Here is an 18360-nt window from a genome sequence, read left to right on the forward strand (position 1 = left end):
ATCACCTTTACTATCACTACTCTGAATTCTTTTTCAGGTAGATGGCCTATTTCCTCTTCATTTATTTGGTCTTGTAGGTTTTTACCTTGCTCCTTCATCTGTGACATGCTTTTTTGCCATCTCTCTCTTTTTTTTTTTTAATGAGTGGGATTGTGTTCCTGTTTTACTCGTTGTTTGGCCTGAGGCTTCCAACACTGGAGTTTGTAGGCTGTTGGGTGGAGCTGGGTATTGGTGCTGAGATGAGGAACTCTGTGAGACCTCACTCCAGTGAATATTCCCTGGGGTCAGAGGTTCTCTGTTAGTCCAGTGGTTCAGACTCAGAGCTCCCACCGCAGGAGCTTCCTCCGACCCCAGGCTCATGAATCAAGATCCCGCAATCCGTGTGTGGTGGCAAAAAAAAAAAAAGAGGAAAATAACAAAGTAGAAAATAAAATTAGACTAGGAGACTAACAGATATGTTAGAAACAATATAAAAATAAAAATATAGATGAATCAACATGTAGAAGGTACATCAGTACCCCAATAGTAAAAAAGAGGAGGAGGGAAAGGAAAAAAAAAGGGGGTGGGGGAGGCCTTGGCTGTGGAGAGCAGGGCCTAAGCAAGGGCGAAGTTTGGGTGGTGGGCCTGGCCAATGATGAGGACCCACAGGGCTGGAAAAGGCCCTGGGGGTGCGGATTAGGCTCAAGGAACAGAAGGGGCCCAGTTGTGCCCCCCACCCCAGTCTCAGAGGGCAGGGAACCTCACCTGGGAGCCCAGCAGGCTTCCTGGGGTTGAGTGGGTGGGGCAAACGCCCTCCTCTCCCCTCCTGCTCCTCTGGTCTGGAGTCTGGGAGGGCCCTTCCTGCCTGCCTCTCCTGATCTCCCTAGTCTTCCTCCTATGCCCCAGGACCAATGTGGCCAGTGGGGGGCAGGGGAGGAGGGGAGAAGGGGGGGCCTTGGAGGGCGGGGGACCAGCCTGGGAGCTCAGCAGGCTCCCCTGCCCAAGAGGGCCAGACGATCGCCCTCTGCTCCTCACCCGCTCTTCCCGCAGAGTCCCTCCTACCTGCCTCTCCTGATCTCCCTGGCCTCAGAGGCGCTGATCTTGTCTGGCCTCCACTTCTCCCCCCTCGGTACCCCTCCGTCCTACCGGTTCACCTTGGGGTTCCTCCCGTCTCCTTGGGAGTCAGAATTCCCCACCAGCGGCTGGCAGGCGCCCTAGTTGTGGGGAGACGCTAACTCCGCATCTTCCCAGACCGCCATCTTGACTCCTCCCTCACCTGACTTACTTTAAAATCTTATCAGATAGGTTTTTGAATGTCTCCGAAATTTATTATAATGAATATTTGTAGAGATATGACGACTGTGTCTGTTATTGTGAGTTGTTATTTAAAAAACATTTCGAACATACTCTGGTAGGCAGAAAAATGGCCTTCCAAAAATGTCCATGTCCTAATCCCTGGAACCTGTGAATATGTTACCTCACGTGGCAAAAGGGACTTTGACTAAGTGATTAATGTTAAGGACCTTGAGATGGGGTGGGGGGTGGTCATCCTGGCTTATCCAGATGTGCCCAATATAATCACAGAGGTCCTTAAAAGTAGAAGAGGGAGACAGATGAGAGGGGTAGAGAAAGAGATGTGATTAAGGAAGCAGGGGCAGAGAGATGCAGAGGAACTGGCTTTGAAGTAGAAGAATGGGGCCACAAGCCAAGGAATCTGGGTAGCTTTTAGAAGTTTGAAAAGTCAAGGAAATGTTTTCTCCCTTAGAACCTCCTGAAAGAAATGCTGCCCTGCTGATTACCTTGATTTTAGCCCGTTAAGAGCCAAGTGAGAGTTCAACTTACAAAATTATAAAATAAATTTGTGTTGTTTTAAGCCACGAAGTTTGTCGTAATTTGTTACAGCAGCAACAGAAAGCTAATATGTATACAAAAATAGAGAAAAGAGTATATGAAGAACCCCCGTGTACCCATCACCCAGCTTGAACAATTGTCAGTTTATGACCCATCTTGCTTCATTTTTACCTCTCCAGCTCCCTCCCCCCTTCTTCCCCTCTCATTATTTTGATTCAGATTCCAGGAATATCTTTTCATTTGTAAATATTTTAGTATTTGCCTTTAAAACATAAGGTACTGTTAAAACAACAACAGCAATACAGTGCAGGTATCATTATCACACTTAAATTAACAATATTTAAGTGTTTCTTTTAATATTGAGAAGTTTAGCAAGAAAAAAAACAGTTGACTGAGAATGGCATATTGTGACTTATTTAAAACCTCATTTGATATGTTGCTTAAAATACACTGTAATTGTAAGCATAATTTTCATTCTGTGATGTCTTTCAGCTTTTATAATGTAATAAAACTAGCTTAAAAAACAAACAATAAAAATTATAATTTTTATTTTTAAATATTACCCATTTAGGTATGAGAAACTAGTAGCTCACATCTTAAATTAGGAATCTATTATGTAAAAATAGGGGAAATTAAGTTTAATATCAGCATAAAATACATATTTTGTTCTTTTAGGTTGCTGCAAATAAGAATACTTTTCTGCAGTCACAAAATGATCCCAGAATATGCAGTTTTAATCTGCCTACTGAAGAAAGTTCTAGAGGAATTAATCATGAGGATAATTACAGGGAAAAATATTGCTTGGAAGCATCTGCAAAGACAACATCAGACCCACATCATACAGGTAAGACTGTTCAGGTTTATACTTGACCAGTCTTATTACAGTATTATTTAAATTGATTATTTACAAGAATGAATATGTTATATTTGAAAATAGTTGATGTAATACCACTAGATCGCTGGCAATTCGGATTTTTTTGTTGTCGTAATTTATCTTTAATGATGGATTGATAACCACATCATTCAAATCTTGCATTTTGTAATAGGCATATGTCTAAGGTTATTCATTGTAAACTTATTGGTCAAATAATGGTCTTTACCTCAAGTACCAAAATAAATTGTGTTTAAAGATTTTTTTTTTAATTTACTTACTTTGACTTATTTATTTTTGGCTGTGTTGGGTCTTCGTTGCTGCGTGTGGGCTTTCTCTAGTTGCGGTGAGTGGGGGCTACTGTTTGTTGTGGTGAACAGGCTTCTCATTGCGGGGGCTTCTCTTGTTGCGGAGCACGGGCTCTAGGCGTGTGGGCTACAGTAGTTGTGGCACGTGGGCTCAGTAGTTGTGGCGCATGGGCTTAATTGCTCCGTGGCATGTGAGATCTTCCCGGACCAGGGCTTGAACCCATGCCCCCTGTATTGGCAGGTGGATTCTTAACCACTGAGCCACAAGGGAAGTCCTAAGGATTTGATTTTTAAAAAAGTTTTAAAATGCATTAACAGCACTAAAAGGAGAGGTGAACTTTAAATGAGTAAAACTGTTGATTCATTTTAGTCCATTGGAGTAACTTCAAATCAGTTAGATTTGAATTATGAAAGTATATAATTGCAGGAAAACCAAGCATTTAACAAGTTGAATTGAGTTAAAATAATGACTGTGGTTCTTTTTGCATCTGTAAGAGATTAATATTTTTCAGGTAATTAAAAAAATTATCTAGGATGTTCATGGATGTTTATTTGGCCTGTGAAAGGCACCATTAAGACCACATTTTTCTAAATAACATTTTATTTTTTGGTTGAATAAAGAGTGTCAGGGAGAGAGCCTCATTTGCTGGTCTATAGAATATAGCTACTATTTTAAGATACCAGTGCAAATCAACAAAGTGCCTTAAGTGCTTAACCCTTTTGAAGGAAGTTTTTGAGCTTTGTGATAATTAATAAATTTTACATATAAATGGGTTCATTTCTTGTTGGGCAGAAGGGACTTCTGACTTTTCCCAACTGGCCAGGATCCTTAGTACCATTTACATGCTCTCAAATTTGTAACAAATGTCAGGATGAAGTTGACAAGGACTTCTGGTGGTATCAATTTAGGGAGATCCCTAGAGACAGTTCTGGGTTTGGCAGTTTAGCTTCTGCCCTGTTTCACTGATTTGCTCTCTCTTTATTACTTTCCTCCTTACCTTCCTCCTTTTCTCTTTTCTTCCTTCCATCTTCGTTAGGTGAATATCCTATTTTCCCAGGCTTTCTTCTCTACTGTCAAGCCTGTGATGGATAATGATCCATGTATGCCTGTTTCTTTTCTATCTTGGTAGCTAATCTCTTCACCAGAGAATGATATTTAGACTCTAGAATATAATACATTTCATGTTACTGATTTGGGGCTTTTTTTGCATTCTACTATAGTTTCTCATTCTGTTCCCTGTTAAATATGAGAAGGGAGTTAAGAGTTAAAATAAATTGAAGAGGGAGTTAATTTACTCAACCTTTAATCCCTTAATCCCGTCTCTTTTTTAGTACATTCACTGGACTGGGGAACGTGTGCCAACTTCCTGATACCCTCCTGCCTCTCATTTAGAGAGAGAGGTTAACTGGGGAAAAGAGCTTTGTGAGAAACATCTTGCTTTCTATGGTGATTGCTGGAGAGGAATGTTGTGTATAGAAAAGTATGGAGATGAAAGACCTGTATAGTATATATTCACCTTTTGACATTCTTTTAATTCCAGGTCTAATCCACCTTGAAGTCAGGTCCAAGCCTGCATGTCCCAGTTAAAATATGTCCTCATTTCCTGTTACCTTTTTATTTTGAAAAATTTCTTACATATAGAGAGGTTGAAAGAATAATCCAGTTATCATCATAAATTCAATAGTTGTTAACATTCTGCCTCATTTGTCCCTCCCCACCCAGCCCCGCCCTGTGTATGCAATTTTTTTTTTCTGGACCATTTGAAACTAAGTTGCAGATATCATGCCACTTCACCTCTAAATACTTCAGCATGTATATCTTAAAATAAATGTTTTCTCCTATATAACCACATTATTACACCAAACAAGATTAACAGTAATTCATAATATTTAATATCTAGTTCATCAGGAAAACCATTTTTACTTAAGCTAGTTTAAGTTTGGTTTCTTAACAACCAAAAGAGCCCTAATAAGTACATTTTCACTCTATTGAACTTTACTGCGCACTTCAAGTCTCATCAAGTCTGTTGAGGTCATACTGGATTAGGGTGGACCCTAAATCTGCTGCAGGAAGGGGGACGCCTTCCAAGGGCCCGAGAGTGGGCTCTTGTCTAACACTCGGAAATGAAATGTCCGAGGAGACACACGTGCTGACAAAGCAAGAGACTTTAGTGGGAAGGGGCGCCCGCGTGGAGAGCAGGAGGGAAAGGGAACCCAGGAGGACTGCTGTGCCACGTGGCTCACACTCCCGGGTTTTATGGTGATGAGATTAGTTTCTGGGTTAGTCTCTGCCAATCATTCTGACTCAGGGTCCTTCCTGGTGGTGCACGCATGGCTCAGCCAAGAAGGAGTCCAGCGAGGAGGATTCTGGGAGGTTGGTAGGCCATACGGGCTGGCATCTCCTTTTGACTTTTCCCGAATTCTTCCAGTTGGTGGTGGCTTGTTAGTTCCATGTTCCTTACCAGGACCTCCTTTTGTAAAACAGCTCTTGCAGATGGTTACTGTGGTGCCTGGCCAGGGTGGGCAGTTTCGGTCAGCGGTTCCTCTAACAAATCCAGGGGCTGGTTATGAGGAGAGAGACATAGAAATACAGAGGGGAAAAGGCCTTGTGACAGTGGAGACAGAGATCAGAGTAATCCAGCTGCAAGCCTAGGAGCACCAAGGATTGCTGGCAACCACCAGAAGCTAGAAAGAGGCACGGAAGGATTCTCCCGCAGATCCTTCAGAGAGAGCATGGCCCTGCTGACGTCTTGATTTTGAACTTCTGGTCTCCAGATTGTGAGACAATAAATTCTGTTGTTTTAAGTGTTTGCGGTACTTTGTTATAGCAGTCTTTGGAAATTAATAAAGGGAGCCCTAGACCTTCTGAAACTCACGGCTATACTTACATTCTTTAGAAAAACAAATAAATTTTTTCATTCTTTCTGATTCCTTTTCATTGTGATGAAGTGTAAGATGAGACCATTAATTCTCCCTCAGGCTGTTCATCTATACTCTTTATATTTTATCTATTTACCTGAGTCTCCTTCACTAAACTGTGGCATACAAAGGCAGGAACTTTCTCTTGTTCGGGTTTTAAGTCAAACAGTATGAATTCAAAAACACTTTATGACTGATTGAAGGGATCTTGAAAAACTTGTAGTTGAGTCCCTTGGCTAAGCCCTTTGGCTCTGAAGTACTTCAGGTAAGTCAAGAAGTTAAGAAGGAGCTGCTGGAACATTATAGTGTGCAAGTATTGGTAATACTTAAAAGAGAATAGTTTCTGAAAGTGTTTGGAACAAAAGCCATATTGTAATGGATATGTGATGAGTGGAGAGAGGAAAATGGAGGCAGTGAATGTAAATAAATAATGTATGTAAATCAATAAAGAAATTTGGTTTTTTTTTTTTTTTTTTTTATTTTTTTATTTATTTATTTATTTTTTTGGCTGTGCTGGGTCTTTGGTTCGTGCGAGGGCTTTCTCCAGTTGCGGCAAGTGGGGGCCACTCTTCATCGCGGTGCGGGGACCGCTCTTCATCGCGGTGCGCGGGCCTTTCACTATCGCGGCCCCTCCCGTCGCGGGGCACAGGCTCCAGAAGCGCAGGCTCAGCAGCCGTGGCTCACGGGCCCAGCCGCTCCGCGGCATGTGGGATCCTCCCAGACCAGGGCTCGAACCCGTGTCTCCTGCATTAGCAGGCAGATTCTCAACCACTGCGCCACCAGGGAAGCCCAAGAAATTTGGTTTTGAAGGGAAGGAGTAGTATCTTGAGGGATAGCAGGGAACCTCAGAGGTTTTTTGGTTGTTGTTTTTAAAGCTAATATGTTGTGGGTTGAGAAGAAAGAGGTATTGAAGAGGGGAAGATTAAAGGTATAAAAAGGGAGTGATAAAATCTCTGTTGGAGAGAGAAGTGTTTTTCTAATGATTTTTAGGTCCCTGGAGATGTTTGGACATATTTTCAGGGGTTTATAAATTCTCAGAGAAGCTTAGAATTCTGTGTTTTCTTTTAAATAATATGAATAAAAGTATATAAGCCTATGTTGGATCTTTCGGATGGCCACCATATAATTGAGTTTTTTTTTTAAGTGCTACTTGACTTTTTTTTTTTTTAATAAATTTATTTATTTATTTTTGGCTGTGTTGGGTCTTCGTTGCTGCGCACGGGCTTTCTTTAGTTGCGGTAAGCGAGGGCTACTCCTCGTGGTGTGCAGACTTCTCATTGTGGTTTCTCTTGTTGCGGAGCATGGGCTCTAGGCATGCGGGCTTCAGTAGTTGTGGCACATGGGCTCAGTAGTTGTGGCTTGCAGGCTCGAGAGCACAGGCTCAGTAGTTGTGGCACAAGGGCTTAGCTGCTCTGCGGCACATGGGATCTTCGTGGACCAGGGCTTGAACCCGTGTCCCCTGCATTGGCAGGTGGATTCTTAACCACTGCACCACCAGGGAAGCCCTATAATTGAGTATTATTACAAGATTTCATGTCTGCACATGAGAACAGAGGTAGACAGAATGGGGTATACTCCTACCAAATGAAGGTTTCGTATATTCAGATTAAGGATGGTCAAAAAAGAATTGAGCCCTCATATGCCGTATTGGAGAAGAAGCTTGTTGGACACAAAAGGACTTGTATGTGCCAAATCTTTTGGTGCCATACTTATATTGTGATTAGCAGTTTAATTTCAGTAAAATAACACTGTCATTAAATTAATGTGATTTTTGAATTTTATTGGTTTATAATTAATTTATAGATGTTTGATTTATCTTTGAAATCTTTTTTCAGTACATTTAGAACTCCTGCATTCTTTTTTTTTTCTTTCTCTTTCTTTTTTTTTTTTGGCCCCGCCGCATGGCTTGCAGGACCTCATAGTTCCGTGACCAGGGATTGAACCTAGGCCATGGCAGTGAAAGCCCGCAATCCTAACCACTAGGCCACCAGGGAACTCCCCTACCTCATTCTTTTTAAAAACTACATAATATTCCATTGTGTGAATTTGCCAAATGTACTTAACCAGTGCCATATTAATGGATATTTAGGTTGCTTGGTATCTTTTCTTATTACAAACAAAGCTACAATAAATATCTGTATATTATAATCATATCTGAGAATGTATTCATAGGATACCTTAGGGTATCAAAGGTCTCAAGGTATGTGCATTTACCTAAGTGTCCATCGACAGATGAATGGGTAAAGAAGATGTGGCACATATATACAATGGAATATTACTCAGCCATAAAAAGAAATGAAATTGAGTTATTTGTATTGAGGTGGATGGACCTAGAGTCTGTCATACAGAGTGAAGTAAGTCAGAAAGAGAAAAACAAATACCATATGCTAACACATATATATGGAATCTAAAAAAAAAATGGTTCTGATGAACCTAGGGGCAGGACAGGAATAAAGACGCAGACGTAGAGAATGGACTTGAGGACATGGGGAGAGGGAAGTGTAAGCTGGGATGAAGTGAGAGAGTAGCATTGGCATATATACACTACCAAATGTAAAATAGATAGCTCGTGAGAAGCAACTGCATAGCACAGGGAGATCAGCTCGGTGCTTTGTGACCACCTAGAGGGGTGGGATAGGGAGGGTGGGAGGGAGACGCAAGAGGGAGGGGATATGGGCATATATGTATACATACAGCGGATTCACTTTGTTATATAGCAGAAACTAACACAACATTGTAAAGCAATTATGCTCCAATAAAGATGTTAAAAAAAATAAAATAAAAACAAAATGTGCAGAAGTGGTGATTTAAGCAAGATAAAATGGGCAAACAGGATAAGCACAATGGAAAGAAAGGAAAAAATTTTTTTAATATCAGTTAATATGCTTTTGGTTCAAGTATTGTTAAAAATACTGGATTATAAAATTGAATTTTATTAGCATGTGTATCTGGAAATTGCAGGCTTTAGGATTGACTGATGTAGCAGTTTAAAGGATGTCATTATGATCCCAATTTCTGTCTTCTACTTCTGTCATCCACAAGATTGGCTTCATTCTTAGACTGGTTCCCCTCATGTTAAATGATAGATACCAGCAACCACTGGGACCACATACTTCCTTTTTCTCGTCAATCTGATGATATGTAGATGGTCCCTACTCATAATCATTAAATAAGGTTTCTTAACTTTGTGCTGATATTGAGTTACTTTCCTGTGTCCAGAGGGATTCCTAACTTTAGACCTATTGTACCGCAGTGAAGTGGAAGCCTAAAGTGCCTCTGAGAATCATCAGATACACACTCTCCATCCCTTCCTTGGACGTGGGAGCTATATCACCAAAATTTCCTTGCTGCTACATGCTGGGGGAACACCCATGTTAACTATACTGAAAAATGATTAAGTGAAAAAAATAGTTAAAATAAAGATGAGTAGCTTTAGCAACATTTTTAGTATACAAAATTTAACAAAAGGCTAGTTTCCTTTAGCTTACAATGTTTTTACCCCAAAGATAAGACTTGGTTAAACTGAGTTCCTTAATAGGTGGCTGGGAGCTATTTAAAGAAAATGTATGTAAATTTAGATTGTATAGAGTAGGTCTGTGATTCACATAGCATGGCTGGAGTAAGTTTTCATAATTTGACTCTGTGAGATAATAGAAAATGTCTATATTGGTCCCTACCCCCAGTTCCTGGCACAGAGGTCCTAAAACCCTTGTAATTTCCTCAGTGATAAGAGCTTTAGGAGCATCTTTTTTTCTTCTAATATTTGGTCTTTGACCTTAGTTCCTTACACAGAGTTCCTAAATCCCTTGGAATTTCCTGGGTGATAGAAATGTCTGTTTTTCTAATGAGGTGACTCTGGGTGGGCTCCTGGTTGAGGGCTGGTCACCAGAAAGACTTAAGCCGTGATTAGAAACTTGGAATTTTCAGCCCCATTCCCATTCTCCAGAGAGGGGAGGTGAGCTGGAAATGGAGTTGATGGTTGATCATGCCAATGTGATGAAACCTCCATAAAAATCCCAAAAGTACGGGGTTTGGAGACCTCCGCGTTGGTGAACATATGGAGGTGCTGAGGGAGTGGTGGTGCCCAGAGAGGGCATAGACACTCCGAGCCTTTTACCTGTGCCTTGCCTATGCATCTCTTCCGTGTGAATGTTCATCTTTTATCATATACTTTTTTTTAAAATTTTTTAATTTTATTTAATTTATTTTTTTATACAGCAGGTTCTTATTAGTTATCTATTTTATACATATTAGTGTATATATGTCAATTCCAATCTCCCAGTTTTATCATATACTTTTATAATTAACTCGTAAAAGTAAGTAAACTGTTTTCCTGAGTTTTGTGAGCTGCTCTAGCAAATTAATTGAACCTGAGGAGGGGGTCCTAGGAACCTCTGATTTATAGCCGATTGGTCAGAAGCACAGCTGACAACCTGGACTTGTGATTGGCATCTGAAGTGGGGTGGGAGCAGTCTTGTGGGACTGAGCCCTTAACCTGTGGGATGTGATGCTATCTCCAGATAGATAGTGTCAGAATTGAGTTGAATTGTAGAACACCCAGCTGGTGTCGGAGTGGTATGAAAGTAGAGGAGAAACATAGCAGGAGCACTGAGTTTTTCCTTCTTAGACTTCTTTCAGTTCTGTAAGGGTTTTCAAGATCCCTGTTAAAACCTAGGTTTTGATTGTCTTTTTTTTGGCTGCACCGCGTGGCTTGCAGGATCTTAATTCCCTGACCAGGGATTGAACCCAGGCCCGTGGCAGTGGAAGTGCTGAGTTCTAACCACTGGACCGCCAGGGAATTCCTGGTTTTGGTTGTCTTGAGTGCTTAACATTACAGGGTATCATCACCAAAGCACAGTGCTGAAGTATGAGATATAAATGCTATAACTGAGAATGATTCTTAGGGTTTGGATTCACCCTGGCTTTTAACCCTGTTTTTATGTGGCAGATTTTTAAAGTGTCATCTTCCTCACATATTGCAGTGTGATATATGCCTTCTCAGATTCTCTTGCCACCGTGTGTTTCCTAGACTGACTGCTTCCCTGTACCGCACTGCGCTGCCTCACTTGAGCCACCACCTCACGGTGGCCGCCACCCCACCGGGCCGATGAACCACGCCCTGAGAGGGGCTGGTGGATGACACACCACACCACAGGGCTTGGGGGTAGCACCCTGTGCCCGTGTGGAGGCTGGATGACACAGGCTGAAAGTGCGGTAGAGTTTATTCCTAGTGGGGTGAGCTTGGCCACTGGGAAATGGGAGACAGGAGGGAACCTGCCTGATAAATTCCACTTTTTCCTCCATGGACTACTCTGAGGAATGGTTTCTGTTTGTACTCTATCAGACGTTCCAGAGAGAGTGCCAAGTGGATGCATTTGCCAAGCGACCTACTCTGTGTTTTCATAGCTTGCTGGAAAGACGTAGCCAGCACTTTTAAAAATAGTATTTATTTATTTACTTATATTTTAGCCTCGTGGCCTTCCCAACCAGAGATCGAACCCGTGCCCCCTGCAGTGGAAGCACGGAGTCTTAACCACTGGACCGCCAGAGAAGTCCCCCAGCCACCATTTTACGTAGTTCCTTGCTTCAGTTTATTTTTTTTTCACTCTTGATGCCCTGTATATGCAACGCCCAAGTAAAGCCTCAGCATTCTAGTCATTGCTTCAGGCCCTGTTTGCCAGAGAACCTGGGCTAAGACAAAGATTAATAAAGCATAATATCCTTACCTTGGTGTTGTTTTTCTTTTATCTCCTAAAATATAGAAATAATCTCAGTAGTCATGGTGAGCTTTTTGCCTAGCAAGTAGTTCATAGAAAAAAAAAAATCACTCCTACCCACAGTTATTCCTTATTTATTAAGTTTAATAGATCTAATTATCTAAATTCTATTTTAGAAATTTAGCATTGTTCAGACTTCTCACATTTTTAATAGCTAAAGAGTTAAAATATATTAGCTGCTATTGTTTTATTTTTAAGGATACTTTTTTGAACATATTAGAATTCTCAAACATTAAGAAAAGTTGATCATTTTACATTGACTACCCATATACCAACCACCTAGATTCCAGAATTAAAATTTTACTGTATTTGCTTTATTGCATATATACTCATCCATTCATCCATCAGTCTATCTTACTTTTATTTTTTATTTATTTATTTATTTTAAAATATTTACTTATTATTTATTTTGGCCGCGCCAGGTCTTAGTTGCGGCATGCGGGATCTTTAGTTGTGGCATGCGGGCTTCTTAGTTGCAGCTTGCATGTGGGATCTAGTTTCCCGACCAGGGATCGAACCCGGCCCCCTTGCATTGGGAGTGCGGAGTCTTACCCACTGGACCACCAGGGAAGTCCCTATCTTATTTTTTAAAAATGAATTTTAAAGTTGCAGACATCAGTACATTTTCCTCAGAATACTTCATGCATTCATTAAGATTAATGTACCTAAATACGTTTCTCCCCATAAAATTATCTAAAATACTACAGGTAAAGCTAGGCTCTTACATATTTTACCTGTAGAAATTGGTATTATTGATGTGAGTGGTGTGTTTCAAATAAATGATACCATACAGTATACATATATCTACCTACAACTTGAGTTTTTCATTCACTAGTGTCAAAGATAAACAAAGCCAGACATTAGTTAAAGCAGTGGAAACAGATTTTATTCAATAACTCCTGACAGTGGGGTAAAGGCCTGAGCTCCATTCTGATTTGTGCAGCTTTTGAAGGGAGGATGAGGGAGTCAGAGAGGGAGCTCAAGGAGAGTCAGGGAAGTGAAAAATTACAAAAGGTAGGTCTGTGTAAATGAGATTAGGGCAGCTCTGTCTGCTAGCTAGCAGTTATCAAAGTTAGGATTCTCCCTTCTCACTAAGACTGGGAGGCCTTGGCTCTGTTCTTCCTGATAATTACATTTCAAAGGAATGACTTTCAGGTCCTTGAGAAAGACACTCCTGAGTTGTGGGAGATTTAGTAAATGTGCTACCAAAGGGAGGTCAGGGACCTAGGGTCAGGTGTTAGCTAGAACAAACAGTAAATTCTTTTGATAGCTCTGAGCTTTTCCAGAATGGGACTCACAAGGAGGCTAGGTTGGGGCCTTTAGGCTGCTAGAGGCCATCCTAGTGTTGGTCAAGTCTCTTCATGCAGGGGTTTGGATGGAGTTGTTCTGTGCTGAGAGTACTTTGTAGTTCTCACTAGTATGCTTTGGAGTCTTTTGTTTTCATTTTAGAACATATAGATGTACCTATTCTTTTAATTGCTGCAGGGTATACCACGGTATGAATATAACATGATTTATTTAGGATTTTTATTAAAAACAATCCTGCAATGAACATCCTTGTGCATGTGGTCTTATGAACTTATGCAAATATTTCTCAGTTGTCAGATCATAATGTGTTTACATTATATTTTAATATGGTTTGCTAATTGCCTTCTGAAATGGCTCTGCCATCATTACTGTATGAGAGAATTTATTTCCCCAAATTCCTTAACACATGCTATTAAACTTTTTAACTTTTGCCAGTTGAATGGGTAAAAACAACTATGGTCTTTTACTTTCCATCTCCCTGATTACTTGTTGAGCTCTTTATATATTGGACGTTTATATTTTATTCTTTAAATTCTGTTTGAATTCTGTATTTGTTTTTCTGTTGCATTGTTTTTCTTAGTTTGTAAGAATTGTTTATAATTTAATTTTGATTAAGTAATATGAATATATTTTTATAAATTTCATAATAATACAGTTAAGTTAAAGGTTCTTAACTGTTCCTGTCAATCTTAGTCTCCTTCCAGTAATAGCTGCTGTCATTAGTTTGGTGCCTATGCTTCTATACCAAAGCTGTCCAATAGAAATATAATATAAATCATATATAAATATTAAAAAATTTTCTAGTAACCATGTTAAAAAAGTAAAAAGAAGCAGGTGAAATTAATTTTAATTATACATTTTAATTAACTCAATATGTATATCATCTGAACATGTAATTAAAAGTTATTATTTATTTATTTATTTATTTATTTATTTATTTTTTGGCTGTGTTGGGTCTTCGTTGCTGCACGCGGGCTTTCTTTAGTTGCGGCGAGCGGGGGCTACTCTTCCTTTCAGTGCACGGGCTTCTCATTGCGGTGGCTTCTCTTGTTGCAGAGCACGGGCTCTAGGCGCACGGGCTTCAGTAGTTGTGGCTCGTGGGCTCAGTAGTTGTGGCTTGTGGGCTCTAGAGTGCAGGCTCAGTAGTTGTGGTGCACGGACTTAGTTGCTCCGCAGCATGTGGGATCTTCCCGGACCGGGGCTCGAACCGTGTCCCCTGCATTGGCAGGCGGATTCTTAACCACTGTGCCACCAGGGAAGCCCTAAAAGTTATTAATTATTATTATTCATATTAAGTCTTTGAAAGCTGGTGTATATTTTACATTTACAGCATATCTCAATTTGGATGCTGTATTTTTATTTTGAATTCTTGATTAGTATTTAGATTTCATAATATTTATGAAATAAATAGGTTCTAAACATACATAAAAGTTGTCCATTAGCTGAATTGAGTTTTAAAAAATTTCTGTTTATATTTGTATCTACATCAACAAAACTAGTTCATCTTTTTTAGAAGAATTGATGTGAATTGGAAACAAAAGCATGTCAGTTTCAAAAAAAAATGTCTGTCCAAGTTAAGCAAATTTACTAATTCTTGTGTCAACTCAGTATTATTAACATTGAATTCAAAAGAGCAATGTATAAATTTAAAAGCAGCTCTAAATTGATCAATATCAACAAAGTGTTTTTCAAATTTTTTTGTAGTTTTTTCATGCAATTTACATAAAACTTAATTATAATTAAAATTTTCTGTCGATTCATGTTAGAGGGATATATATGGTTAGTTACTGATTTGTATTTTTATGGAAATTTTTACTTTAAACATATATTCTTTTACCTATCTAACCAGGTCACAAATATGCCTTTCTTTTCCTTGGATTTTCAAATTTAGCTCACTCATATACAGTGTGATATTGATGAGAAAATGTAAATCACATTGCCATTTTTTTGTCTTTGATTATTGAATGTTTAGCAAGTATTCTTTTTGTTTTTAAAAAAATCTTGAGTTGGAGTTAACAGTACAATAATTATAAACAATAGTAATTATAAATTTTATAGACAATACAATAATTTATAAAACTCTCCATGACTCAACCAATGAGCACTGGCAAAGAACAAAAAATATCACTAAATAGTGTTCTATTTTTTTCTTTTTTAACCAGTTCCATAAACTGGTATTTGCATATGTATTCCAAATGGTTTTAACAACTATATTCTTGACATTTTTCATAGAGTCTGCTCTAGAAAGTTGAGCACAATATTTTCATAATGTGTGTGGAACAGAGTAATAAATGAAATATTAATTTCTTGTTTTAAAATTTCAATAAATCCAGATTTTTAAACTTAACCTAACAGAGCATCATCTATTGTAGTAGAACTATTATTTTTCCATGTCTAGCTGAAATTCTTTGACAGATATAGGTTAAAAAATATCTGTGTTATGAGTTCATATATCTATTTGGTCATGAATTGATAACATTTCTTTGTAAATTTTGAAGTCCTTTGAGATAAAATGTGACCCATGTGTTAATAGGGCAGTATCTCTTTTATTGTATAACTTTTATTGTATAACTTATTGTATAACTCATTTAAATCTAAAGAGAAGTACTTGCAATTTTAAAAATATTGTATCAATTGATGTTTGATATGTTAGGTCTTGTATTCTACAGGCAATTATTGGTTGCTTAATTGAAGATCTTTCATTTTTAAAACATCATTTAAAAACTTTTCCCCATAATTTTCTGACAAAATTTCCATAACTGAAATAGTATATATGTATTTTTACCATCTCTTTACTAAAAATGGTTTTCTTTTTTTGTGTGTGCAAGAAACCAAACTATTTTATAGCTGGCCAAAGTTACAAGGTCAGACCTTGTTACATATTATTTAAAAATATTTCTGGATATTTAATTCTGATTTGAGGCGACTAAACTTCATCAGTTCTTGTTTGTTGAGAGGAAACTGCTTGTCAGATTTACTATGTGTCTGTTGACAATGTCTCTCAGCGTTGTCTAGTTTATTTTCTTTAACTTTTTAAAATGCATTAAACAGCTTATTCCTGTTGTTCTGCTTTAGCAAATTGCATTTGGTATTCAGTGTGAAATATGTAATATGCTTTAGTTTGGTCTCTCATTTTTTTCTTTATTATTCCAGAAAGAGTACTAGCTTCTGCATCTGTACTTGATTCTGCATCAGTAGTATACTTTTTTATATTAAAAAGTTTGCCCATTATTTTTTTAGCTAGAAAAATAATTTAGTTATAATTAAGACAGAATAAGTAATTCAGATTAATAATCAATTACAGTTTACACAGGGTATCACTATAATTTGTGCTGTCTGCATAAAATATTCAAACAAATCCATTAAATGTTATATCAGTGCATCGAAAAAATTCATTCAAGCAGAATCAATTTAAAATTGACTACACTGCTGATGTGATTATGTGTAATGTCAAGAAAAATTCTACCAGACAAGTTAAACAGGCAAGAAGACTTTACTCAAGACTACTGCTGACTTCCCTAGTGGCACAGTGGTTAAGAATCTGCCTGCCAATGCAGGGGACACGGGTTTGAGCCCTGGTCCGGAAAGATCCCACATGCTGTGGAACAACTAAGCCCATGTGCCACAACTACTGAGCCTGCACTCTGGAGCCCATGAGCCACAATTACTGAAGCCTGTGTGCTCTAGGGCCCGTGTGCTGCAACTACTGAGCCCGTGTGCTGCAACTACTGAGCCCGTGTGCTGCAACTACTGAAGCCCATGCGCCTAGAGCCTGTGCTCTGCAACAAGAGAAACCACCGCAATGAGATGCCCATGCACTGCAACGAAGACCCAATGTAGCCAAAATAAATAAATTAAATAAATAAGTTAAAAGAATCCGCCTGCCAGTGCAGGGTACATGGGTTCGATCGCTGCTCCAGGAAGATCCCACATATCGCGGAGCAACTAAGCTTGTGCCCCACAACTCCTGAGCCTGTGCTCTAGAGCCTGCGAGCCACAACTACTGAGCCTGCATGCCACAACTACTGAAGCCCGCGCGCCTAGAGCCCGTGCTCTGCAACAAGAGAAGCCACCGCAATGAGAAGCCCACGCACCACAATGAAGAGTAGCCCCTGCTCACTGCAACTAGAGAAAGCCCATGCGCAGCATCAAAGACCCAATGCAGCCAAAATAAATAAATAAATAATTTATTAAAAAAAAAAAAAAAAGACTTGCAACAGGGGGGAGAGACTGGACTCAACTGCAATACAACAGGGATTTATAGCCAATGGGCAGGGTAAGGGAGTCAGTGGGTGGAAAATTACTGAGAGGAACTTGGTTAGGTATTAAGGGTGGGAGTATGAAGAATCTGGTTAGGTATCAAGGGTAGGGGGATTCTCTATAAACTGGTTTATTAGCAGGATTCTTGCTAAAGTCCTAGTTGAGAAGAAGGCTCAGAGGAGCCTGACTACGTTTGGTCAAGGAGGGAGCTCTTGTCCTTAATACTAGAAACAATAGTATCATTTGTGACAAAAGGGTTAAGTAAAATGTAATCCTACCCAAACAATGAAGTTGTGTTTAATGGAAAAATATGCTGCTTCAGGTAAAAAATTTTGTTTAAATTAATTAAAATTCAATAAAGTAAAAAGTTCAGTCCAGTTAACCGCATTTAAAATGCTCACTAACTGGACTTCCCTGGTGGTCCAGTGGGGCCAAAAAAAGAAAAAAAAAATGCTCCTTAGCTACCTGCAACTCATGGCTCCTGTAATTAGGCAGAAGAGTTCCAGACCTTCTTGGAGTACATTTTCATACCTATGTATGGACCTGCATTCTATACCTACACATATATTTTCTGTACCTACAGAAATATTTAGCTTTGGGTGTTTTGGGTAAGCATAATGGGATTATATTGTATGTGTTTTTGTTTTACTTGCTTTTTTCACTTACCATGTATTTTGGAGCTTGTTCTATGTCAATACACAGAAATCTACCTTTTGCATTTTAGTGCTGCCCAGAGTAGACCATAGTATGGGTATACTTTAGTGACTTTAACTTTTCCCCAACTGATGTGCTCTTAGATTGCTTCCAATACTATGCAACTACTAAGAAGGCTCTGCTGCTCCTTGTGTGTTTGAGTATTTTTCAAGGTAGATTCTGAGAAGTAAAATAACTGCAATTTTAGAAGTTTTTACACATGGAAACTATTAATACATACTCTGAGATTGCCATCACAAATGCCATTTTACACTCTCATGAACGGTACAGAAGAGTACTCTTTGCCCTGCACCCTCATCCACTCCTGACATTTTCAGTCGTTAAGAATTTTGCCAGTCTTATGGATGAAAATCATTTTTGGTATACATTTCCT

At 39.1% G+C, this 18360-nt stretch overlaps 1 protein-coding gene across 1 annotated transcript in view; it reads left to right on the plus strand.

The window, feature by feature from the left end:
- Positions 1-18360, plus strand: part of RAD54B (RAD54 homolog B) — a 111445-nt gene that overhangs the window by 21024 nt on the left and 72061 nt on the right. Inside the window, 1 exon segment of the mRNA XM_057532318.1 lies at positions 2506-2674. Within this exon segment, the coding sequence (XP_057388301.1) occupies positions 2506-2674 (169 nt within the window).

This window comes from Balaenoptera acutorostrata, chromosome 17 (genome assembly GCF_949987535.1).
Source record: "Balaenoptera acutorostrata chromosome 17, mBalAcu1.1, whole genome shotgun sequence".
NCBI classification, from domain to species: Eukaryota; Metazoa; Chordata; class Mammalia; order Artiodactyla; family Balaenopteridae; genus Balaenoptera; species Balaenoptera acutorostrata.